The sequence below is a fragment of the Tinamus guttatus genome, unplaced genomic scaffold (genome assembly GCF_059628265.1).
Source record: "Tinamus guttatus ecotype Peru unplaced genomic scaffold, ASM5962826v1 Tinamus_guttatus_pri_ptg000004l, whole genome shotgun sequence".
NCBI lineage: Eukaryota > Metazoa > Chordata > Aves > Tinamiformes > Tinamidae > Tinamus > Tinamus guttatus.
The window spans coordinates 14,713,072-14,739,830 of NW_028288538.1; the positions used below are offsets into that span (position 1 = coordinate 14,713,072).

Below are 26,759 nucleotides of genomic sequence, written 5' to 3' on the forward strand. Positions count from 1 at the left end.
TTTTTATTGGAGAGGCATTTTATATAACCAGCCTGTGCTTACATATTCTAGTACTTTTGCAATGTCTTTGTAGGAAGTAAGGTTTTTATAAAACGAAGGTCAAGCTAGGTGAATTTGAAATGAAGAGCTATGCCAAAGGGTGAGAATCCAGAGCAATGGCACTGTGTTTTTGAAGTGTTGAAGCAACTGATTTGCACACTCAAATTGGAGAATTGTTATTAAAAGTAAAGAAGAGGCAAAAACATTGTGCAGAAAAGCCCGGAGATATCTTTGAAGGAGATTGGTGTCAGAGAAGAGGAGGAAAAGTGAAGTTAGTCTTTTAGGACCTTTTAGGCTCATTTTCAGCTCCTCCTGCTTCAGTGTACCTGCCCTGGGTCCCTGATGCCTGGAGCCTGCTGGCTCGGGATTCCTGTTCGTTCTTGGTTGTCTGTTTCTCCACTGTGGTTTTCTGCTCCCAAATCTGCAGCTTTCCAGTTTTCCAACTTCCAAAGAATTCTCTGTCTAATGAGTCTTCTCTTCACAGTTACCTGAAGCTCTGTTTATCCCAGATTCTTTCTTCCCGTTTCACTTAAATTCCTTGTTTCTCCTTTCTCTTTGACTGGGAGTGTCATGCTCCATACAATGTCACTGGAGTATTGCCATGCAAAGGGGAAGCCCTCTCTTTCTTGAGGCTACTTAGCAGCTCTGCAGCTCTCTTCCCTGCTTCTCCGTGTGCTTTTTCTGTCCTGTTGCCAGCCTGTCCGCATGAGGCCTTGCTCTGTGCTTTGTCTCTTACCGTGTCCCCTTGGTCACTGCAGCCGCTCAGCTCGGCCCTCCTGCCTGGCCCTCTCTTCTGAAGCCAAGGTCCTGCACCTCCTCAGGTAGGAGGGCAACAAACCAAACCAAGATGCATTTAGCAAGAGTCTGCCTGCCAAGAAATATCGAGAAAAAAAGAAGCAAGTAATTTTGGGAAAGTCCAAACCACTGGGTCTGCTGATATTTTGACATTTACTTTTTGCATTTCAAATAAAATCAAAAGAGGAATTTGGAATGCTTACTAAAAAACAGTATGTTAAGCATTCTGGCTGACTGGTACCTGTGGGGAGGAGAGTGCTTTGGCACGTGTCTGTGAGCAGAAGGACCTATTCTGCTGCATTACTAATGTATTAGCAATGAATGAATCAGAAAATTAAAATAAATACATCTTTTCATTTTTGAGTTGAAATTTTGTCCATCTCAAATCAATTAGAGATGATGACAGTGTTCTAAAATTTGAATTTAAGATGAGGTAGCTTTACTAATGTTCTTTGGAACATTTTAGGGAAATTCCTAGCATTTCTTTAAAAACAACAAATCCATGAGTCGATATTATATTCCATAGACTGATGTCATCTTTATTCTTGAAATCTTGGTTTTTAAAGCCCATGTTGCAATGGACTTCCAAGCCTGAGGGGGACAAAGTACAATTTTAGTTAGTCGTTTTAGCACTGTATGCTCAATTTCAGGGGACTGTTGGAAACGGGTGTTGTTGGGATTTACTTTGTGATAGTGGGTATTATCAAGACCTTACAAATACAACAACTAGCTTACACCTTTAATTTGAAAGGCAGTATGCTGCATGTGAATCTTGAATTTATTTAGTCAGAGACATCTTGTTTTGTGTGCTGCCATGAGCTTTTGCTTGCGAGTCTGATGTGAGGTTTTACTTTATCCTTCCTGTAACAAATTGTACTGACCTGTAGGAATGGAAGGCTTGCCTTAATAATTATGGCTTTGATTTGTACAGAATTACTGCTCAGTGTTCCTGTGGTTCATAGCCATTCCTCCTGTTATAAACAGACTCCACATGTCTGTTAAAATAGTATGTGTTCATGAAAAAATAAATTTTCTTAGATATATGAATTTATTTGCATTTTTTGAGTGATCTGCTCCACAATATAGCTGCAGGTTAATGGTTTGGTTCTTTCAGTATTAAATAAAAGCTAGGAGAATCTAAGCATTGCAAATGTAAGAAGAGATATACTCTTGGTATCAGTTAACATGAAATAGGGATTTTTTTCTGCATATGATGCTGAAGCACTTTTATTTCTGTTAAAGAAATAGATGTGCTTTAGAACTTTGAATTATCTTTGGTTTAGGTTACTTGCTAAAAACAGTGCATATAAAATTATTTTGAAAAGAAAAACATAGCTGTTATTTTCTCTGAGTTAATACAGTTCTCCCCCTCATACTTCCTGCAGTGATTGATGATAATCTTTCCTGATTTTCTGCTGTTTTCATAATTATTTAGCTCAGTGGATATCATCAGCATGTTTCTTGTCCCCCTGTTAAAAATGACTTCAAAGCTAAATTTTTTAAAAAATTTTTGGCTAAGTAGAAGATGGGCATTTCAGTTTGCAAAATTTCTGCTGATTCTTTAGTGTCCTCTGCAGTAATTTTTTTTTTTAAGAGTATAAGTTGTAAAAGCTCTAAAAGTGCAAAGACCAATACATGAATTTTACTTTGGTTATATATTGATTCAAAATATTTTAATTTGGAGTATGTCAGTACTTAAGATGTTTAATTTCTTCTGTTTCTATTATAGTGGAGAATTCAAAATATGACTTGATGGTAGGAATAGGGAATATAAGACCTCTTCTTCCACCTTGAACTTCTGGTGCATCCTATGAACCCTTTAAAGGGAAGAGCAGCCCCAAGTGCTTCTTGAATGTCTGTATTGCTGATAAGATTGGTAACGCAGGGACTTTTTGAAAATGAAGCAGGCTGTAGCTTGCAAATTACGGAGTGTGCACAGCACACTTATCAGACATATTAATAATGTCAGGTGCCTCTCTCAACATCTATACTTCAAGTGTACTTGAAATACTTGAGTTTGGAACAGTTAAATATTAGAAATAACCTTAAATTGGATCAGAGTGGGGTTAAAAGATGATAAAAGGGCTGTTTTTGTTTCCTATATAAGTTTTAAAGAAGGTTTCAGAATTGCCCATGTAGTCAGTTGACATATGAAACAAACCTATATATACTTGCTGGTTTCAAATACTGCAAAGAATTACAGACATGGAAATAAAAATAAAAAAAGAGAGAGATTTTCTGTTTCTGAAGTTTAATTAGTGTGAAGAAGCTCCTCTGGGCAAGCTAGAGAAGCAGCATGGGTCTAAGTCCAGAATATAGAATGAAGAAATACTATTAACAAATTTACAGTGGAGAAAAATCCTGTGTTGGCAGAGACTGATCAAATATTGACATTAAGAACGGAGTAAATTCAGATCACTTTAGCAGTACAGTTAATTAGTTGAGGAATAAATCTGTGTTGTTACTGGGTTTTTTGAACAGTATCAGTGATGAGTGCTGTGATGTGAAGAAAGAAAAGCCTTTATTAAGTGATATTTACTTTTTATTTGCATATAACGCTTACTGCAGAGCATGCCAAGGGAAGACTCGTACCCAGCCGTGATACAGACATTTTAGGAAAAGCAATAGCTTTGAGGCCTGTGAGCACATTGCCAGGGCTTGCAGCGTGCAAGTAATATTGGAGTTACGATATGACAGAGGCAAACGGCCCTTCTCAGGAAGTGCAAAGACAGCGTTTTGGTGAGAGGCTGCCTGAAGGTTCCTGCAGGGCCTCTCTGCCCCCCAGCTCTCCTGGGTGAGGCTGTTCTGACCACTGTTGTTTGAGGCAGGGCAGGAACTGTGCCTTACTGTGCTTTGGTTTCTCCGGCCTTCAGGTTTAGATGTTATGAATAATGAGTAAAATTATATTGAAATGAACTGTTTAATTTTGTTCCTACTGTATATTTTATTTTTAAATGATTATTATTTTATGTTTAATTACATTAAACTGTGCACTGTAAAGTGTATAGTAGTGACATTACCTCAAATGTTCCATTGTTTATAGTAGTAATTCAAAATATGTCTTGACTTTAGTTCAGGGTGTGTTAGATTACAGAATTCTCTGAATGCAAAAGGATGGCTATCTCCCCTCACGTTCCTGGAGCTGGAAGGTAATTCCCTTATTCTGGAAGCTGCATTATTTCTGTGCTGTTCAGAACTCATTTGAAGATTGCGTGAACCCCCTTGCTATGGGAGTAGTTCTTTGGCTTTCAAGTCTAAGAGAAACTCAACAATTTATACAGCAAATAATTTGCATAGAGATTCGCAAACCTTGAAACTGCATGGCCTTATTTTCCTCAAGTCTTGGAGCCCAAGCAGCAGAGAGCTGTTGGAGGGAAGCAGGCTATCCACCATTCATTTCATGAGTGTTTTCATCTTGGACAGTCTTTCTGAGTAAATGCTGAGCTTGGGCTCTCCTGAAGTTCCGTTGTCGTTAACTTGAGCAAATTCAGTGTTCTGCTGAGCAGCAGTCTTTAACTGTGAAAATTTTCTTCCTGTGAAACAGTAGAGAGTCTTAGTCCGTATGTTGTGGTGTTGGCCAGAGCAGACATGGCTGCAGTTATTAAGATGGCATTTGATTTTTGCTGATGTGCAATATCATACTAACAGTCCTAGGCTGCAGTTTAATACCTGGAATGTCTTAGGTACAGAATCTGTTGGTATTAGGAAATAGAAGTTCATTATGGTGCAACCCTTTTGGCACGTGGGAGTTTTCACTAGGAACAAACACTTAAAAATAGTTTCCCTTGAGTATCATTGCTTAATACTTATTTTAATTGGTTGCGATACAGCAGGAACTTGTAAACATTATTCCACCTGAGGGTATAAAAGATAATATGAAACTAGGCAACCTTGACAAAGGCCTATTTTCATTATAAGGCTAAATACAAAAATGAGAAATGCTAGGAAAAATTAGCTAAGATTTTAAGGCAATGACATAAGAAAATTTTGTGTATGTGTGTTTATGCGTTCATATGTTCTATGCCTGTAGGTATAATGGCTTTTTCTGATTAAAAAAAATACATGTCAAGAAATACAGAAATACATGTCAAGAAATACAGGTAGCAGTGTTAAAATACATGTTTCTGATTTATTTCAGGTGGTGTTTCACAGCCTTTCCTCAGGGGTAGTGTTAAAGTGCCCCGAGATTTTACTTTCCTAGTGACGAGTCGTAGTTTCTTGGGAGTTTTCCTGTAGGTTTAACTGTCTGTAGTGCTGAATATTCTTAAGAAGTTCTGCAGTTGCAGTCCAGCAGAGCAGAGAGGAAATACTCAATAATTTATGAAATAATTTGTGTTTTCAAAAAATGTTTCTTCTTATTGAATAGATTGACATTTTAGGTAAATTACTTCATGTAACTATGTAGAATTTCACTATGTAGCATGTCAGAGTGAGGTTTCTGTAAGCCAGGTCTGCATAAGTGGTGGAGCAGTAAGCGAAAGCTTTGCAGGTGGCATGGCTAGTTTGATATAAGCTAATTACTCTTCTGTGGACTGTGCATGCTGTCATGAAATCTCTGCTGCTTCTTCTGAGCTTCACTGCTCATTCGGACAAATTTTTTGAAGTTTCTAGAGTGTGCCTGGAAACTCTGTTTTCACAATATATATCTTAACTTTCATGTCGGATTTCAATTTTTAAATCAAGTAACTTTCAACTGCTTAGCAGAATATTTTACATTTTGTTGTAGTTACTTATTGATCTCATCAAGTGCATTATTATTTTGTTAATGATGATGTCGCTGCTAGGAAAAAAAGACATTTTCCTTTTTTTTCTTCTTTTAATTTTATCTCAGTATTTAATGACATTTCTTTGAAAGTCTGTGCATTTTTGTGAGTCTAGATTAATGAGTCAGTGTTATATTTAAGGGAAGTGTACATGCCACTCACGTCAGTGGCTGAACTGGCTTTTTCTGAAATGACTATTCTGGTCCCTTCGTTTTCCATATTTCTTTCCAATCCTTGTCTCCTTCACATCTTCCTGCTGGTCTGGTTTGGTAAAATCGGATGAAAAACATCTGATTGAGAAGCGCAGAAATTGCACAAGTTGAGATTCTCCATGTCTCGCTGAAAATCCAGGAACCTTGTGATCATACACAAGTGTTTTGTTTTTTTTTTTTCTTAAAATCTGTGTGTGTGTGTCTATGTGCATATAAAATGTGGCACATCATTTTCAGTTAAGCATCTGCTTCTCTTGTTCTGAGTTGATGCCAACATAAGAATGAAATGTTCCCAGATGATTGAAGTAGAGACATAACTTCTCTTATGAAAATCAGCATATTGCACTTTGTTGTGTCTGTGGTCAGCCAGGCTTCAGCAATACAAACAAAGAGTGTGGGAATCTTGCTGGGATGGCAACTTCAAAGCTTCATTGTGCATTTTCTGCAGGCAGGCAGAGGCAAGTGGAACAGGCCAAAGAGACTCTGACACTCCCTGCAATGTAATGCCGGTTTGATGTACTGTGTGCTTGCTTGCTTTAACACTAACCCTGCAAAGTTCGTTAAAATGAGGGCATTTAGCAGTGTATAATGAAGTTGGAAGTCGCTCACATCTGAGCTTGATCCATTGAGCTGCTGTTCAGTTCGCAAAATAGTTAACTAATTCCTATTTCTGGAACAGGGAACTGAGTATATGTATTTTATATATTTAGTGAAAAATAGATAAGAATATACATACAAATATAATAGCATTTAAAATATAAAAATACAAAAATGTAAATAGAAGCATCTTTATTTAGCCATAGCCTAAATTAAATCCATTCCTGGTTTCTCACAATGTAGTTGCTATAATTAATAGTAGAACTCGGTGCTCTATATAACTGTCGGTGTGTTGCACTGTTGGTTGAGGTGTGTTCGGGTGTGTATCAGCATGGCTCTGTACAGTGTGCTCGTGACAGGCCGCGTGTGGCTGTGGGGAGCTGCCACTGCGCTCTGCGCTTCTGGCCCCTGAGCACGGAGTGGGGACTTGGTTAAAATGCGACGCGGGAAAAGCATCCGACCAACCATTTTGCTGTCCTGGCAGCGGGTGCTTCTGGTGTGATTATGGAACATTTTACTGTTGCATCAGATGCACTTCTGCACTTACTGGATCTCATTAATGCAAGACGATTCCTCTAGCTTTTGTAAAGTGAGTGAAGTTCAAATTGAAGCAGACATTTGAACTGAAGCTTTTTTTTTGGCAATAAAATTATTGATATGAATGACAAACATCAGATGTGAAGCCAATAAATGATGAAGCCAATACATGAATGGATGTAGCTTTTTAATTACTCTCTTCAGACAGTGGCTCGGCACAGTAAGGGACTATCAGTGGAAGAGCTGAAGAGCTACTGCATATGCATTGGTTTTAAATCATGAGTCTTTAAAAGTAGCGGGTGTCAATTTGCGACATCTTCTGTGAGCATTAAATTGATTCCTAAACATGTAGCCACAAATAGGCCTTAGGTTATAGAAAACAGTGCATTATTTTATGTCCTGAGTAGTTACTGCCCTGTAGCTCCATGAAACTGTTGCCCCCAATTTTTTGACATGGAGCGAAGTTCTTCTGAAGGTCAGGCTTGGTTGGTGTTTTGTGCTCGCTTTTAGACTTGTGTAATTAGCCTGTTTTTAGAGATGTAAATCATCTTAAGATTGATAATGGTCCAAAAATAAACGTTTTTATTTGGCTTGAGGGAAAGTATTTGCATTTGTATATTTAAATCCTTTTATGTTGCAGTCGATTCTTTGTTATTCCGTCAGGAAGTTCTAACTATTGCCTAAATTTGACAATTCTGCAGCAAAGCATTTGGAGTCTTGTTAGTTTACATGCTACCTACCACTCCAAGCATTTCTTACAGAATAGATGGTATTTTATTTAACCTTAAGATTGTTAGTTGAGTTTGTGATAGGCTTCGTCCTATTAATATGTAGTTTCATTAACTTATTAGTGTATTTTCATTGTACTAGTAATCTCATAGACATTTTCAATCCAAACAAGAGAAACACTAGGTTTTTGGTGCAGCCATTCTGCTAATATTTGGCTTGATTAGAGAAAAGTAAGCTCCCTTGAGAAAAATAACTGTGCAACTTAGCTGGTAGATATGTATTGTCAGAAACACAAATTGCACCTTTATAACCCTTGGGATGTCAAGGTCTTTGGAAGACACCCATCTATCCTGATAATAAACCGGTGCCTATGTTCATTCATCCTTTCTCTCCTTAGTACAGATTGGACATGGTGACTAATGATCTGACATGTTTACAGATGCCTCAGAAGACTGTTGTAGAAAAGGTGATAGATTCTGTGGTGTAGACAGTCTGTATATCTCAACCTTCATCCTTTACTTAATTTTCTTCTTTCCTGTACCCAGTAGCCTAGTGCAGAAGTGAATCACTAATCACACCCATTAAAATTACAAGATATATTACTTTTTGATTAACCTTTCTCCATGTGCCTTTGGGGCAGTGCAGTTAGGATGGGAATATAGCTCCATGCGATCTACAGAAGTATAGAGGTATGTGCTGGAGGTGTGCAGAAACACTTGTGTTTGGAAGTTCGAGGCAAAAAAAATTGTTATTCTTGATGTTTAGACCATTTTACAATGGAATTTGGGTTTCATCCTTTGAGAAATTGTGTCAGTTATTGAAAGAGCCATCATCTCATTTCGCTTATCTAAGGCAATCTCAATCTTCATTCTTATAATTATTAGAAGAGCCCAGCAGCAAAAATCTGATTAGCGATTTCCTAATGCTGTTGGAAAACAACACTTGTAGAATAATGTTGTGTACTGAGTCAATGATACAAGTCAAGATTGATGTGAAAACAGATTAGGAAAATGTCTAAAGAAATTTATCACAATATTTTTCCTTCACAGCAACATGATGGATGTCATAATTCCTCTGTTAACTGAAACATAAAATGAAAATTATTCTGGAAGTAAAATCCTCATAGTTGGGGTAATATCTTTGTTGTGATCTTCGCTTTTGAATGGAAAAATCATGGAATCTTCTATGACTGGAGTTTTTGTATTTTTTTTTTTTAATTTTCTCAGTTGCTCACATAAGAGCTTTAACTATAATGAAATTACAAAGAATAAAATAAAGGAAATGAGGTATACTTTTGTTTCAGAAATCACGTCTGTTTCTATTGTTTGCGGTGCACCTAAAGAACAAGAAAATAAGTTTTCAGTTGAGGGTATACAGGTCTATCATATTGGTAAACTGCCTCTAATTTCACTGATTTCTTTGGTTCACTGCTTTTTAATTAAGCTTTGGACTCCTATCTCAGTAAAACCTTCCTGTTTTCAAAAGATTAATAAACTATCCAAAGTTAATATGAGCATCTGTAGAGGTACTGGACAGCAAACTTCTTCATTTATTAAAAATAAGTTGTATTATGAAGCAGTGATTATTGAATGTATAACATTCACAGTGTTGATGGCTGTGTTACTGTAAAGTTCATTTGAACAGCGCGTAGGTCATTACAGAGGGAGGCGATTGCTCAGGTTCTGTGGGGGACCCCATTTACATTTCAGAGAATTGACCAAGACTGAAACTGTCATAAAAACTTCTCTCTGTGTTTTACGATATCTCATTAAAGCTTATTCTGAGTTTAAGCTCTTCACCTATGAAATGGCATACATTGAACTAGCCCTTCAGTCATTTGTTTGTATCAATTTTATCCGTAAAAAATCTAAAAAATTGAAAAGTGTGGAGGATTGCTTATGAACTGCTTAGTTTCTTTTTTGTTTAAATACTCTTATGCTAATGACTGGCTGCTTTATTAATACTTGCAGATTACATTTTGGGTTATATAAAATAAGGTAACCGTGTTCCCGAATGTGTTTAATGAAAGACAGATTAGAAAAAAGACAACATGTGAGTTATTGACAAATCAGCTCTGTGCTTAATAGCTTGTCTAAATCCCTGTCCATTGCTTTTTAATGCAGGCTGCATATTGTAATAAAAGTCAGACCTAATGGATATGAACCACTTTGCAAAGTAACATACAGAACATATTTTTTGTTGTTGTTGATTTTCACAATTGGAAACCAGATTTCAAAATAACATTTTTATTCCACCAATCCTTGTTTTTCTCTGTTTGTCCAGGGAAAAATACGTAGAGACTCTACCGTAATTCTACAGTAATTTTTAATATCTTCTGTAAGTAATCTGCTGATGTGAAACAGGTTTCTGAATGCACAGACCATATGTCACAGGAAAACAAACTCCCTGAATATAGAAAAACTGGAGCTTAAAATGAGATCAAACCTGCATATTCTTGCTACGATCTAGTAGCTGTGGCAATGTGCAGGTAATTTTACTGTCCTGCTCACATGGGGCACCCGTGTCTTTGTCTCTCTGCTCCCGTTTCCATGGCACTTAGAATTAGATTAGTTTTAGATTCACAGCGGGTAAATGAGAAAGGCTAAGCTATGGTGCAGTGTGTGTTAGTCTGGAACATATGGAGTTTCTTTACAAAAACTGCTCAGAATTGTGCTGAAGTTGTTGCTTTTTCATTTGCTAGGTTGTTTGCCTAGTGTTTATCTCGCAGCATCCAGAGCTGCTCCTTGTGGGTAGGAAGCCTGATGCTACTCGTGCCTTTTGTTCATTGTGATGTGATCTTTAAACCGTATGGTGAATGGTGCCTGGATTCCAGTGATAACTGCTTGTTGAAGGGTCATTTTCCATATCTACCAAAAATAGCTATATTAACTGCTTTAAATCAAATAGCCTGGCCCTCCTCGATGGACGTTTGTCCAATCGTTGTTACCAATCCTGGTGATGACTGTTCTGTGGCCTTCCCTGTCTACCAGTGTTGCAGTCACTTGACTGCAAAAATGCTTTTCTTAATGTCCAACTTAAATCCCCATTACTGCAAATGGAAATCAATTATTTCTCATTTAGCCCTTAGAGTACTTAAAGAGCAGGTGATCATTCTCCTCTTTGTAACAGTCCTGTATATTTCTGAAATTATTATGTTCCAGTTCATCCTTTTCTCCTAGTGTAAGTAACCAACTTTTTTTTCAACCTCCCCTTATAATCGTGTTCTCTAAAAATATGTACATAAAATGAAAAGTATTCAGAAGATGGCAACAAAACAAGAGTTTAAAGTATAAGTGTTTATTTTACATAAGACATCTCCAGCAAAACATTATTTTAATCTAAAACGTGCTAAAGGTGACTTCTCATTTTCCAAAGCAAATAAACAAAAAATAGGAGAACTCTAGCACATACTAAAAAAACATTATCCAAAAGGTCCCATCAGAATTCAATGTTTGTTTTCCCCAGTTTAAATACTCATCAATTTACAGCAGATCGGTTAACTATGCTTACAATGTGTTATCAAAATGCAGGCATAGGTTTGGATTTACTGAGGAATTGTGGCACTGGTATTTGATCTCCTTAATGTCTTAAGAGAAAAAGACAAATGAAATCTGCATTCCAGTAAATTGTAACTCCTGAAATTGTGAAGAGTAGTGATTTATGGTTTCTTAACTACTTCTCAACTCCTGTTGTTAAGAACTAAAAGTGATTGACAATCGTATACATTTTTCATCATTTTAGGAGTATTCCTTTCTTTGACACCCATTTTGTTACTTTTTATCTTAGTATTCTGCATATCAGCTTGACAAATTTATTGTTATGAAATGTCAAAAACCTTTCTGAATAAAGGAGGACAAGAATATTTTTGCAGACAATGTTTTTCGTCTAGACCGAGATGATAATTGAAGGCTTTATTGGTAGTTGTGCCAACTTTCTATTTGCTGTAATACCAGGTGTTTCACAGCAGTGCATGGAAAGTGGTGCATGGAAAGACAACAGACAATGGGCGCAAATTGAAATAAGAGAGGTTCAGGATATAGAGGGGAAAAAAATTTTGGTGTGGACAGTCAGACATGGGGTACGGGTTGGCCACGAAGGTTGTACAGTGTCCGGCCTTGCAGGTTTTCAAGAGCCAACTGGCTACAGACCTGAGCGCTGGTCTGATGGCCGCAGCTGCCCTTGCTTTGAGCAGGAAGTTGGACTAGAGCTCCCCAGGTCCCGTCGAAACGGAAGGAGGAGGCTGTCATCATGGAGGCACTTGTCATTCAGAAATTCATTGTCCCCCCCTTTATTTTTGTTTCGAAAGGTCTCCCTGGTAGATACTGGTACATAAAATTGTCAGCTGCAAGTCTGTCTCTTTGACTACCTTTGAACTCAGTGTGGCTGCCACTGCAAATCTTGTACTTAGCAAGGACTTGTAAAAGCATGAGAACATCTGTGGACAATGTAAATTGTCAAGATGTCATAGCTTAAGAAAGGAACTGTGCACCGTATGTGTCATAAAATATTTAGAACTGAGAATTTTAGGATTTAAGCAGGCTGAGTTTTATAGTCTTAAATTCAGAATAGGCCTACAGTATTGCTTGATTCCTGGATTTTTTTCTCTTTAAATTTGTGTGTACATTAAAAATATATAGAGTGTGATTCTAGTATGCATGGTGTGGTCGATGTCTTTCAGATACATAATTGTATCAGTTCATTTTAATGACAAAAATAAGCCTGTGTTCTCTGAGAAGTGCTGAAATGCAAACACTATAATTACAAAAGCACTTTAAAGCAATGTATGTAAACACTGTCACCAGAAGAGGCAGCTTTGCTCTTAGCTAGTGTCAATTCTCTTTTCTGCCCCAGGCCCTTTTCTTCTCTTGCACGAGCACAGGTATTCAGGCAGCTGTGGGTTGCTCTAACAACCAGGCAAAAATGCTGAAAAATCTGAATAACATGTAGCAAGTGGTGCCCTATAGCAAACCTTTAGGAACAGGTGAAATCACAGAGCACTTGATCTCGCCTGAAACAGATCACACTCCATAAACCGCTGGTAACTCACAGTGTTCACCATGCTGCTTGATCCCTGCAGTACTGCATAGCTGTTGCATTCCCTGGTTCCAAAGGCTACTGCTATCTTGTGGACATTTCTATTGATTGTGGTCTCAAGTCCCAAAATCTTTTTATTCATAGTCAGGCAACAGCATGAGCGCTGCCTGTTTAATTAATTCTGACCACATGGTTAGTGTTTAAATTGAGGTTTTAAGCAGAACGTGGTAGATGTGTGTACTCGCCTTCTGAGATGCCAGGACCTATTACTTAGCACCTGTGTGTGACAGGTTGTCACTCAAGAGTTTGCAGTCAAAGGAGAAACTTTTTCAAAGAGTTATGTCAGTAACTAAGAGTTCTAGGACTGCACCATCCTATTTTCTTTCATCTGTGTAAATGAGCTTTAAATTTCCTCAGTGGAGAGGCAGTGGCACAGCAGCAGAGGTATGTCTGTAGCTGGCATATATATATCTATATGTAACTATATAGATATATATGTGCTTTTCATGGTGAGTTGGGTTATCTGAGCACTGCAGCTCAGTCAGTACCATATCTTCCAGTCCAAGGAAGAAGGAGAGATTTTTAAAGACTCCTCGACTCCCTTCCCTGTGCGCCGTGTCTGCACACACAGTCTCAGCTCTTGCACTTCCTCTGCCCCTTCATGGCGTCCTTGTGTCTCTCAAAGCTCAGCCTGCTTATGTAGCTGTGCCTGCAGTTCCTCTGCTCTATTGCCACCTTGTCATTTCTATATCACTTTGAAGCACTCTGGATGCATTTGCTAGTGGTATGAAGGCATCAGTTACCCTGCAAAATGAAGCAGTTGATGTTGCTTTATCAGTTAAAGTCCCCATTCATTTACCTGCCTAACCTAGGAACACCTAACCTATTAAGATACTGCAGGTGATTTAAGGATACAAGAGTGTCCGTTCTATTTTAAAGTTGCTATTAGAGCTCATTTATACATTGAGCTTTTTTCCCCTCTGCAAGAATATTTAATATATTTACTGAAAAGAAGCAGAAAGCTTCACATAGAGTATAAGCCTGAAGAATAAACTAGGAATGAGAATAGTTTATAATGTAACTCATATGCTCTAGGTAAGACCAGAAAAACATTGGAAGATCCCAAGTTGTACTGGCAGAAAAAAAAAGTTAATCTGTTTACAGAACAAATTAACAGTGAATCAGTGAAACATCACTAGTTTTCCAGTTCTGTACGTTCTGTACATTTGATAGCATTTCACACCATAGTGTGGTTTTAATTGAATTAGCTTTTATATATATATATATATATATATATATATATACACATATATATATATGGTTCAGAAAAAATTTAAAGGGAAGGTTTAAGATACATCAAGAGACCGCATCATCTGACTTGTCTTATATTCTAATCAGAGCTATGTAAATTTCTAGTAACTTGACTGGATGCAGGTAATGGCAAATTCTAAAAAAGTCACTGTCAGGAGCTTTTTAAAAATCCTTTGTTTGCAGTTTCCGTACTGGGAGATAATTTTCTCTTCTGTTTTCATCTTGCCTCAGTGTGTATATGTCAAGGTAAATGAGTCTTCTCCATGCATGCACACAGCTCGCATTAATGATGATGGAGATTTCACATGCATGCTGAAGGGCATTCATACCTAACATTACTACATTTCTTACAGCAGCACTGACTTTTGCTGCATATTCTGTTTCCTTTTCTCTCTGTGAACCACCCCTTGCTGAAATCGTAGGCAGGAACCTACAGCTGTAAGAATTCTGCTTAAGGAAGCTGGCAAATCTGAGTTTATTAACATCAAATTAGTAGCCTTGAATTATTTTGAATATCTTGAATGCGATGTGACACTTTCATTGCAATTCTGCAGACCTATGTTAGGTCTAAGATTTTAGGTAAATGTTATACCACGTATATACAGGCTCTGAAGTCAGGCCACATTGCCAGAGGATAATAGAGAGGCTGTTAAAATGCTCAAGTTTCAGTTAGCTTTTTTTTTTTTTTATCTTGAAAGAAAAATCCTTTACAAAAACATATATTTCATGTAGTGATGGTTGAAAACCACTGAGATGTATGTGTCACAAAGTTTAGCTATAGTGGCTTGGAAATGCTGGTATTTTAATTACTTGCATGAAAAAAAAACACATAGAAACAAGCAAGCAAACCCACAAAAGCTCTCATTTCCTTTGTGCCTGTACTTCATGATCCTCAGTTTGGTGAAACCACATGAGTTTTTCACATATTGTTTCTATTGATTTAAGTAATTTAAGTATTGGATATTCTGAACAATCATTGTGTGATCTCTTGGGCCCATACAAGTTACGTACTACTTTTCCAATAATTCATATTTCTGTAGATAAAAGTGTGTTTTCATTAACCTTTCCCAAAATTGACATTGTATTTATACAAAGCAAAATCCAAAGAGCAAACAAAATATTGTTTTTTGGTCTTCTACAAGATCAGGAAAAATCATTTTTGGACTTCTGTTTTCTTAATAGTGTTACTTGGTGTCTTGTAACAAATTTTGACACGTGAAGCTCTCTGCATGCTTTTTTCCTAGGTAGGTAGTTGAGTTTGTTGAGGCTTACATTGTAGAAGGCTGTTGGCATGGGAGCTTGCTACACCTCAATGCCAAATAAGCTGTATGGTAACTACAACCAAATCAGCAAATAATGGGATTTGGAAAATTGTTTTACAGTTCTGTATATTGAATACTACAACGACAATATTAAAGATGAAGCTGAATCGCAGAGTTTTTAGTGTGTATCATCAGCGCATGCAACGAGTGTGTCAAATGGCCAGCCAGTGCTTAACCTCTTGCATGATGAGCCACTAGTAGGGTAAGTGCCATGAAACTAAGAGACAGGCAGTCTATTTCTTTGAGAAAATAAATAAAATAATACATGTACATTTTCCATCTTGCAAAGCTTCTTGTGAGATCAAAAAATCAAACATTGCAGTTTAGCTGAACAAAGGATCAGCTCCCTTTTGCTTCTTCAAGGATGGACAGTGTCACAGGTATGTCAGGGAGGAGGAGAGGTTTCCCTTGCAGAAGGTTTATACAGTACATAAAAGTACAGATTTTTTCACTTGGTGACTGAGAAATCCTGTTTTATGAGTAAATATTTTATGTATCAATGCATACTTGTTCTGGAGGGCAATTTCTTATCTTTTTCTAATAACCTCACAATTTCAGCCTGTCCATTTATTTAATTCAGAGTGTGTTGTGGTCTAGCCTGAAGTCAAGCTACCTAAACCTATCATTCTACCTTCTGCAGTGCAGTTCCACATTCAGAGTTATCAACCTAGGACACTCATGGTACAGTAATAATAGGCTATTGCAGCTGTGCGGGCAAATTTAATTAACTGCAGAAAAGGAATTCTCTGTATTTCTCGGCGTTGGCCAACATCCAGAAATATATAGCTGATATATGACTTTCATAGTATAGAAAATCCTGCAGAATACTGACCTTACACACTTGTGTGTAGGGGTTATCATCTGCGTTGTCCTTTGCTTAGCACATCCTGATTTAGTTCCCTTTCTTTAGTGTCCTTTCATGGCTTCTCATCTGCTGTATTTGTACTTGACTTAAATATTACTATAGGCTTTACCATGAAACTGTATCTGAAATTTTTAAATGGCATAAATGCTAAAGGAGGTATCAAAAAATTCCTTTTTAATATGCTGTTTTCCTGAATGATGTTTCCAGCAACTGCAGCAGTTGGGGATGTTAGGTTGTGAAATGTATTGCTCAGTAGCATGAGTATCCCGAGACTGGATGTAGCCGAACCTTAAAACTGGCACTCCACCCTCCGGCTTCTCCACATGCCGCTTCGGCTTTGGCACGTCTGCAGCAGGCGCCCCACATCTCTGCTTGCTCCTGCCGCCTGCCTGGCACATACTGCCTTCTCCTCTGCCCTGCGCAGGGCTTCCCAACCACAACCTTTCCCAGAGCATTGGCTCCTGTGCTGAACAGGAAACTGCTGAAACGCTCCTTCAGGTGTTTCTGTTGGCAGACACCAGGCAGCGCCTGAGTTACACAAATGCCTTTGGAAACGCTTGGCCGAGTGCTGTACTTCTGACCATCTTCTCACAAGTATTCCACATGTGGAGGGCATAGTGCTTATTATCAATTAGATTTACTCATTTGAAAATATGTGGCATTACATGGCATTAATTTAGCAGAGAAATACAGCAATTTGTTGACATTGCACCCACTACAAGTTTAAGTTGTACTTAGCAGATAAAAGCAATTGCAATGTATAGCCGAGTCCTGATACAGACATGGTTCCTGTTACAGTCTCTGTAATAGGCTCACCAACATGACACTGGCTCAGCCCAATCTCTAGGAAAAAACACATGGCTTGAAACCAACTCAAGCCTTTTGCTCTCTTCCAAGTTCTGTTATTGTTCAGTTTTATAATCTGTGCAGAGCTGAGCTCTGAATACAGCCCCCCGCCCCTGCCAGGCTGACTAACACAGGGAGACATTCACACTCTTCGGATTAACACGGCGAAAGCGCATTTACCCGAGCAGCTGAGCCGCTCAGCTGATGGAGGCCTCCATGCAAAACAACGGCCCCCTTTGGCCCCGTGTGCCAGGGGAAGTTCAGCTTTCCTTGCAGCAGCTGTGGTCAGTCGCTGTCCACATTTGCCCTAGCTGGAGGGCACATTGCCGCACGGGTCCCCTCAGAGCCCCCTCTCCCGGGAGGTGGGTTTTGGCTGGTCACAGAGCTTTGTCAGATTGTATCACAGGAGTTAGTGCGCGTCAGTTTTGATCGTCCCTGTAACATTATAGGTGTCCTTTTGTGTATGTTATGAAAATTTCTGCCTATATGGTCCCATTAAGTTATTCTGCGCTATTCAGTGGGAGGGCCAGTCCTGCTGTTTTGTGTGTTGTGGTGCAGGAGATCCCGAACCTTCTCCAGACCACAACTCTTGTAGCATTAGGTGGACTTTTCTAGCCTCGTGACTTTCTAACACATGTCAACAATTTGAGCGTAATTTTGTGGGAAAGGGCATTTGTTAACTCCCAGGCTTCCTTCCCACTTGCCAAGGTCTGCAGTAGGCAGTAAAAGCGCAGTGTTAAAGATTATTCTGAGCAATTGCAGGAACGTTTCATAACAAATACACGAGGCTGCTAAGTGTAAAAGTGTTAGTTGAGAAGTTCTTCACACAAACTTGTTGAAAAAGGTGCCACTGCAGAACCATACAGTAAATATGTCATACAGGGTTTTCTCTGCATTTTATTTCTATTCTGATCTGTTAATTTTTGGATTAAGTTCTGCTGAAAGTCTTTTTCTTCTTACCTCAAGGTTGATGGCACCCACAGCATTCTTGTCTCTCCACTTAACTATATGGAAGGCTTAAGATGTCTTACCTCTAGCTTATATATTACATTTAAGTACCTAAAATTAGTTTGGATGTATCATGATCTAAATTATTTACATAGAAACTAAAGAATGTTAATAAGGACCCAGCAAGTTCTGAAAATCTAAGAAAATACCATGTCTTGTTTCAGTAGTTTTTCAGTAGAAGCTTGGAACTCAAAACTTTGGGGTTGGTGTATCTGTACAGTAGACAAGTTTTACTTGATTTTTTTTTTCCTAAAAAAGCACATCCTGTTTTTCTTATATGAAAAAAAAAATCTTTTTGCTGATTTAGTTTTGCCAGGATAAAGTTTGTAAGTATTTTTATCACAGATACATTTCAGTTTTATTTTAAAGTATAAATGCCATCGTGAACGAAGTCGTGTGCTACAGAGAGAGGTGGGGGCTTCCTTGCTGTTATTAGAAATCCTGGTCAGATAGTGAGTCCTTTGGCTTGTTGCACTGCTGTTTAAGCACTCTCAATCACCCGAATGATTTGGACAGTGTTTCTAGGGCATAGTTCTGCCATCGAAACAGAGGCTTAGTGAGAAATTGCATAACATTTTTGTAGCAGTCAGTGACTGATGTTAATTCAGGCACTGCTCCCGAGGAATGATTCTGTGCTGATGAAATTAGTGATTGTCCCATTTTGACTCCTCTGTTTGTGTGTTTCTCAGAGCTAATTTTTGCTGTTGCTAAGAGACCACAAGAAAATCTATCCTGAAAGGTTTTTTTCCATTAGTACTGCTAATATTTGGGACTTGGGGAGAAGGTGTTTGAAGACCCACTCTGAACTGATCAGAACTACCTAGATCTGGCAACTGGATTGAAAATTGCTTTACACACAACACAACACAAACACATCAACAGTACCTCCGTTTTTAATTGATACTGCAGATTAAATGAAAACAGCAAATCTTCTAGCAGTTTGTTCGCAGCACTCTGGAAACACGCCACATGGCTGTGTGTTGTCCTGCATCTGAACGCTCTGCTCTTCCTATTTTCAAAGGATGCTGATATAAAACCCATATGTCTTTGGTGACTCTGGTCTCCTTATTGCAGGTGCTGCTGTCAGGACTGATTGGCGTTGTGTCATGGAAGAGGCCCCTTTCGCTTGTGGTGAGTGGCAATATTGCTTAATTACGTCAATCATTTACATCAATGACCTGTAGTGACCAAAGGTTTCTCTGCAAGTAACTCCTAGTCATTTTATCTTTATATAGAATTGTGTCAATTGATTTTCCAATTCTAGGCTTAGTTGTCTTGTCCTTTTACAGTAATGTTGCAAATAGTCTTTTTAGTGAGACTATAGATTGCAGCTTCTCATTGTATTTGTGGCCGGTGATGACGTCCTAACCGTAGTAATTTGCACTGAAGTAAGGCTGTGTGTGTAAGTGTATGTGCTGGTGCAATACATAATAGTATGTGGGCAAGCAAAATATTATAAACAAAAGAAGACTGTAAAATATTACTTTTTTTTGGAAATGCCTTCTGACTTAGTTTGTAGATCACATTTATTACTGAAGATGTATATGTCATCTTGATGTACAGATAAAGAAATCATTGATTTTGTGTATTTTTTTTGAATATTTTCTGCATTCTCTTTGAGTAGGACGTGTCTGACTTGTATTGAATGATGTTAGTTTTGTGTGTATGGTTTAGGAAATAATTCAGAGTGCTGTTACATTTGAGAAGCATTTAGTAATCCTGCCTTAATCTAAAGAGGACAGTAGCCTGAGCAGAATAATTTATCATGCTTCATTTTTGTGAAGCACATTTCTCCCCAAGTGCAGATATCCTCTCAGAGGATACGTGGACTTGTGCCTTAAAGAGATTAATTTAGGAATTTTTTTGATTTGCCAAAAGCAAGTAAAGCATCATCTTGGGCATACTTGATTCTAGAATATAAAATAGTCCTCAAATGCAAAAAGCATTAGTGATAATTAGGCTTACATTACATATTGTGTCACTTTACATGTTTTTAATATAAATATTGAGGAACTGGAACCTTTGCAACAAATAAGCTGTGGTGAAGTTTTGGTTTGTTTGCAACAGGAATAACAAATGCTTTGGTGACAAAACGCTGCAATTAATAGAGCTGTAATTGCTTGCCACTTCAGGTATTTCACATGCTTATAAGGCTTCATAATCAAGCATTGATTGAAGAGAACTGAATAATCTGAAGTGCTAACATTTAAATTAAATAATTTAACTCCTTAAGACACTGTTACCTTTATTGAATAAATATAAACACTGATTTGCTGCTCTTTCATTATACAGACTTACAAAATATAGACACAAAAAGATATTCCTATTTTATGAAAGGCAGTTTCAGTCCCTAAGATCTGTTCCTTTGTCATGTTACAGTATGTATGTGGAGCACGAACATATTACAAGGAAAACCAAGCTGCTTCTCTTTGTCTGTGAAACAAATTTTAGCTGTTATGTGTTCTGCAGGGAGAGTCGTGTAGTCACTTAATGAAAAGTAATTCATACTTTGTGTATGTCTACTAATAGAGTCGCAATTTAGCTGTTAGCACAAAGCAGTAGTAGATTCAAATCAAAAAGATGAAACTGTGAGATAATTGTGTTAATAAGGGTATATTAGCGAGTAAATATTACCTCTGAAAATGCGTGCATGCACATTTAACATTTGTCACATAGTTAATATAGGCCCAGGAAACAAGAATATAGTTGAAAATGTACAGAACTGAATTAATTAGAGTAAGCTTAATTTGAACCGTATCTTTCAGTATTATAAACTAAAGCAGAAGTGCTAAAGCTTTTGCAATTTTTTTGCCTTTGCTTTTTATAAGTAAGATTTCTTTGTTGCTGTAGAAAAAACCTTTATTTCTAAAATCCTGAATACCTGGATGTTTTAAAATCCTTCAGATTTAGATTCTTTCTGTGAAATCTGAATAGGTGGCTGTGTAGCATTCAGTAGCATTCATGACAAGACATATAAGTGGGAGGAAATGATAAATGTTAGTAGTCTTTCAGAACAGCTCACCTTTCTAAAATTTGTTCTAGGATCACTTATTCCCAAGAGTAAGCTTAGTGCTGATAAGAGTTAAACCCAGATCGTTGTTCTTTTGTATTTGCACTTGGTTGTATAATAATGAGTTGAAGGAAGGAGCAGGGGACAATGTTTTTGCCTCTGTAATGAAGCTGTGCAATAACCGCTAATTGACCGTTTCACAAAGGTTGCAGTGTCAGTTTTCCTTGTTGATTTGCAAATACCTTTTAGCAGCAGGAACCCACATGTCCATGCTATGACTGTTCTGGTTAAGCATTTAATACTTAAATGTTAATTGTGTGCTATAAGGACTTACGTTTTACTATATGTAAAAAATACCCAAAGTCCCACCAGCATTACGCTGAGTTATATTTCTTGCAGTCTGCGTGAACAATTCCTATGGAAATGTTGTCTTTTTGCAATATTTATAGTTTTATCATTAGCTGAATAGTAGATTCCAATATGCATTACTTGTTTTTTGCAATGTATTGCATAATACAGCATTGAAAAGGGCAAAGGCCACCTAGAAAGATAGCTTCAGTATTTGAAGACATAAAATAAGGTTTTATAAAATTAAACCTTAAATGTGATGAGACTGCAAGCTATACTATTTATGTGATGTTTGAAAGCTGGGCAAAAATCCTCTGATGCTTGTTGTTTTCTGTTTTCTGTTGTTTTCTCACTGCAAGAAGTTGCAGAGTAATAAGCACAGATGGTAGTTATCAACAGTTGGTTTTGATGGACTCCTAGGAGGAATGTGTTACGTAGCATCATCACAGCACGTTACAGGTGGTTGTGTGGTTTGCCACGTTAGAACCAAAGGCAAAACTGAGAACAGTTGTGTGTTTGCAAGGCAGGGTGGAAATTCTACTGTCATGCTAATGTGTAGAAGTATGTGGAGGCTCCCAAGGCAGAGCAGTGTCTTTGCATAGTTTCATCCTCTGAAGAATTCACTAAATTGTGTTGATTTGTCTGAGCTTTATTTGGTCCCTATCTAGCCCTCTGTTGCTTATGTTTCCAAATCATTTTACATAAATGAGTATCTCTGCTATCAAACCATATTTACATTTTCTTAAGGGGTCATATGGGAAATTGAGACCTTATTTTAAATTACTTCTGGATTAATTTCAAACTATATTTTTCACATATAATATTCAGATGTTTCTGCATCACACTTTCCGCATTTTTAGTTACGATATCTGAGAGAGTTCATAGTGCTTTAAGGAAAAGTCCCTTATTTAGGCAGAAAATCCAGGGTGTGTCAGGACTGTGTAAAAGCAGGAATTTACTTCCCCATGGTCTGAACAGAGATTATTTTGTCTTTTGTTTGTACCCTTTAGAAATCAGTAATAATGTCCATTCTGTTTCTGGAACATTTATGAGGCTTTTAGTTTAGAATTTAACCAAGGCGATAATATCATTGTAATAATGGTAATCAGAATTCATTAAAACAGTAGAATACCGATTATCCAATGACTTAAGAATTAAAACAACATCTTGGGTACTTGTAATTTTGTTTCAGCACAATTGTAATCTGCTCCCTCCCCCCATCCTTTTTACAGTGTACAAACATTTCATTCCTAATTGCAAGCTGAGATGTCAGCATTATGGTTAGATGTTTACCGATTTACAGATTTGCAAGGTGTCTGTCTTCAATCTTGCATTGAATTCCATCTTAATAAAGTCTTTAAAGAAGGAAAAGAATAGCTTAGTGTAATTACTGACTTTTCAATTCAGTAGAATGAGTAATTCTCAAACTACAAACTAGGAATTAATGTATGAAAGTATTCCTGTAGTACGTTTTTCATTCAAAAACTCTATCAATACACAGTAATAGATATTTTCTGACATGTTTGGATCATATATATATGCATACTTTTGTGTGTGTGTGTGTATTCTTTTACAGGTGGGCAATAGTTGTTGCTAATTAGATTTAGTACCTTCACAACCAATTTAAATCTTTCATTTTGTCTTTTTTTTACTCATTCATGAAGATAGTTAAAATTATGCTAGGAATCATTGTTTTCTGTTAACATAAAAGCTTACAAAATGAGGCCAGAGAAGCAGAGAGAGGGGGAAAAATGTTTTAAAAGCAGTTAAGTTTAAAGCATCTGCAGGCCAGTTCTATCCTGCTACCTTTTATTGAAGTAAATGGGCAATGGTGAAGTCAGGCCAAGTGGATCTTCCTGTCTGTCCTTCCCTGGCTTGAAATAAGGAGAAAATGTGCTAGCGTGCGTGTCCAGCCCTGGATTAACTTGCTAAGCTGTAGCACTTGCTCTCTATGAGGCTGCTGGAACGGTCTGGCAAGAGGGAAAGAACTTGTGCGACTGCTGAGACGGAGCTGCCTGATGCAGAGCTGCAGCGTGTGCGCTGGGAGGTGTGCGCTGGTCGAGTCCATGGCCACGAGTGAACCCTGTGGAGCACCTCAGACTGCCCTCCAGCAAGAACCAGTGAAATCCCAGCCGGGCTTTGGCAGAAAACACTGCTCTTGGGCCAACTCGGAGTTTGTTGCAAAATGAGAACTTTTTTTGCCTAGAATCCAGGGAAATATTTTAACTATTTGAATATTTGACTTTTTTTTTTTCAATAATAGTAAAAAAGATTTGTACCTGTTGTAAATCGGAAATTATTAATGATTTTAAATAAATATATGCACATACACCTGCTCCATGAAATGTGTGGATACCTAACACCAGTCCTAATCTTACAGGTGAGTGCCAGTTACCATAAACAAGAGGACAAAAACGTGACTGATAGGCTCATTGGGTCTGAGCTTGATTTATTTAAATTGCTACTCTTTTATTTGTGCAGTACTTGATATTTCATCCTATATTTAGGAGCTTTTTCATTGGCCTTTTTAATACTTTTGAGATTTTGTTTTGATGATTGCTAATTATTTGCATGACAGCTTTAAAATTCCTTCTTTCTCGTAAAATAGAAATTACTGTTTTTTCCAACAAATTTGTTAATACTAAAATCTCTCAAAAGATTTAGCTGAACAAGTTTGTAACTGCTGGTACTGCCTGTGTGTCTCAGTCTTTCCATTTCTTTGTTGATAGATTCACATTTCATATGTTGGTTCTGGTAAGTGATAGAAATGTGCTAGCTTTTGTTCTCTGAAACTGTAAATTTGAGAAAGGTTTACAAAGAAAGTCGTGGCCTGTACTTGCTTTGAACCAAACTTCTTTTCTAGTTATATTCACATTTTATGAGACTGTTACATATAAGAGTTCATTAGCAGAAGAAAAACATAAGAGAGGGTTAGTAATAGTTAAAGTATGCTTATACAGAGACTAAGAATATGAGTATGAATATTTTTCCCGTTACAGTTTGAATCTGCAAGTTTCTTTTCTGTTATTCTTTTGGTGAGAAGTGAAAAATATAAAGGGAAGTGGTGAAGAAAAGCTTATTTAAGAAAGGAAGGAATGCAAAATTAGACTGGAGAGAGTTCCTATGTTAAAATTAGAGCTAAAGAAATCTGTCATGTAGTAAAGTTATTGCTTGTTAAATTGATTTGGTAAGCTACTCTGAATTGCAGTGGAGAGCTCTGTAGAAGCAGAAGTGTATTTATGTTTAGGCCAAGACTCTAAGACAGGTCATGCATTTTCCAAAGTTCATCATTAATATTTCCTTAATCACTTAGTCATCAATTATTTCCTTTCATTTCTCTAAAGGTATTGTAAAAATTATCTAATGTGGTTACAGGGCAGGTTTTCCCCACTTTTTTACTTTGCTTCTTACAGCATTGGGTATAAATTAGATGTTTGTTGTTTATTTTCAGATGCTTATCTTTGCAGAAGAAAGAGGACTGAGGACTGAGAATAGGTTTCATTTTTATACTTATAGGGAAAAATATTCCTACCATAGTGATTAAAAAAAAAAAAAGAAAGAAAGAAAGAAGTTACTTGTTCTCACTAGACACTACCTGAAATCCTTGTGGCACATTTTATTATTGCTAATTCCCATGGAAGGTTAAAGCTATGTCTAGAAAAGGCTTGTCTATATCACTGTGGTAGGGTAAAATACAGGTACATGTCCTCTGTAGTTTTTAGAAGCAGGCCAGCCTATTTCTGATCTGTCTTGTGTTATCATTTTTACCATATACAAATGGAAAGCCCGAATTCATTTAATGCCTTGTATTAGTTTGCTTGCAAATCATATTTCCAAATCCTTTTGTTATTTCAAAAATATTTTTATTAGCAAAGATTTATCCTTGTATTTCATGATCCTCTCTTCCCTTTCTTGCCTTAAGGGATTTTGTCCATTTTGCTTGCTTCATTTACGTAGTATGCTTAAATCAAATTTAGGATATAGAATTATGCATGCGTATTTCTGACTACCTGCCAGTGGAGATGTGTGTTGATGCTGGAATTCAAAAGCAGGAATAAAAATGTTAAAATATTAACATGTAGAGTGGTGAGTTAAAAAGCAAGATATTTAAGTCAGTGCTTTGTGAATTCTTTAACTCACCTAAACTGTTAAGTGTTTTCCCTCTGTTTTTAAGTGATTTTTTAGCTCCTGTGCCCATGGTCTGTCGCACACTTTGGAGAACCCTGCAAGGGCTGCCTTTCCTTTCTATCCACTCTGCACCCACGTGAAATGTGGGCCACAAGCACTGCAGCTCTCGTGTTTTCTCATGTGGAATTCTGAGTAGTAAGTGCTCAGCTCCCCCAGGGGAGGGGGATTCAGTAAATAGTGCTCTTGGACTGGAGACTTTATTGCCAAGAACATGCAGAAAGCAACAGGAGAAAAGAAAGGGACAGAACTGCACTGGACCAGGGTTGGTTTAGACTGTTTTAGCTACTTCCTGATCGAGTTATTCCAACCAAAACTGATGGTAGATCTTTCACTTTCTATTACTTCCTATGGTTTCTGCTTGTAATTAATCTTGCAGTAGGTAGCAAGACAACCAGAATATTTGCTTTTCCTCTTGCTTAGTCTTTTCTTAATTTCCTTTTGTATGCTTTCTTCTGATCGCTTCCAAAGGCTTAAAGAAATAACCAAGTATATGAGAAGCAAGTGGGGATTTCGTTAGATTTTTGTTACATAAATTACCCTGATGAACAGCATAACTAGGTAAAAAAGATAAATATTTCATATGAATATGCCATAGTTAGTGACTAATTTTTGTTTTATTTTTCTGTGAAGATTTGAGTGATCAGATTTTACTGTGACACTTCTCAAAAAGCAGATTTCAAAGGTGTATATATAAAAGGTGAATTTATTTTTTGATGTGCATATAGAACCTGTCCTATTCATGTTTTGTGTAGTTGTTCAGAAAATAAAAGCTGTCTGATCACCCACACTGGCCCCAATTCAGCCTGAACTTTTAATTTTGGTGCTTAGACTGTGGTTCTTAATTGCATGCATTATTTTATTTACTATGAATTCGCACAGTGCTTTATGGAGGAATGATATTTCCTCCAAATATTTAAATCTTAATAGAGCAGTTAAGCTTAATTATAACCTTAGCTTAAAGTGCTATAAACTCTGGATGCAATTTCTGGATGCTGTAGAATGGCCTTTTCAGTTGCTGCGCTGGCATCATATACTGGGGATTCATGTTCTTAAAAACATGTCTTCTTTAAGAACATGTCTGTTCTTAAAAAAAAAAAAAAAAAAAAAAAAGAAAAAGCTTCAAATATAAAGGCACATCAGCGTATCAAGAGGGAC

The 26,759-nt window shown here is 37.3% G+C and overlaps 1 protein-coding gene across 2 annotated transcripts in view; it reads left to right on the forward strand.

The window, feature by feature from the left end:
- Positions 1–26,759, forward strand: part of ENTREP2 (endosomal transmembrane epsin interactor 2) — a 93,526-nt gene that overhangs the window by 13,971 nt on the left and 52,796 nt on the right. For both annotated transcript variants that reach the window (XM_088519747.1, XM_088519749.1), the window contains exon 2: positions 19,133–19,189. In XM_088519747.1, coding sequence (XP_088375873.1) covers positions 19,133–19,189 — 57 coding nt within the window. The remainder of the gene's footprint in view (positions 1–19,132; positions 19,190–26,759) is intronic.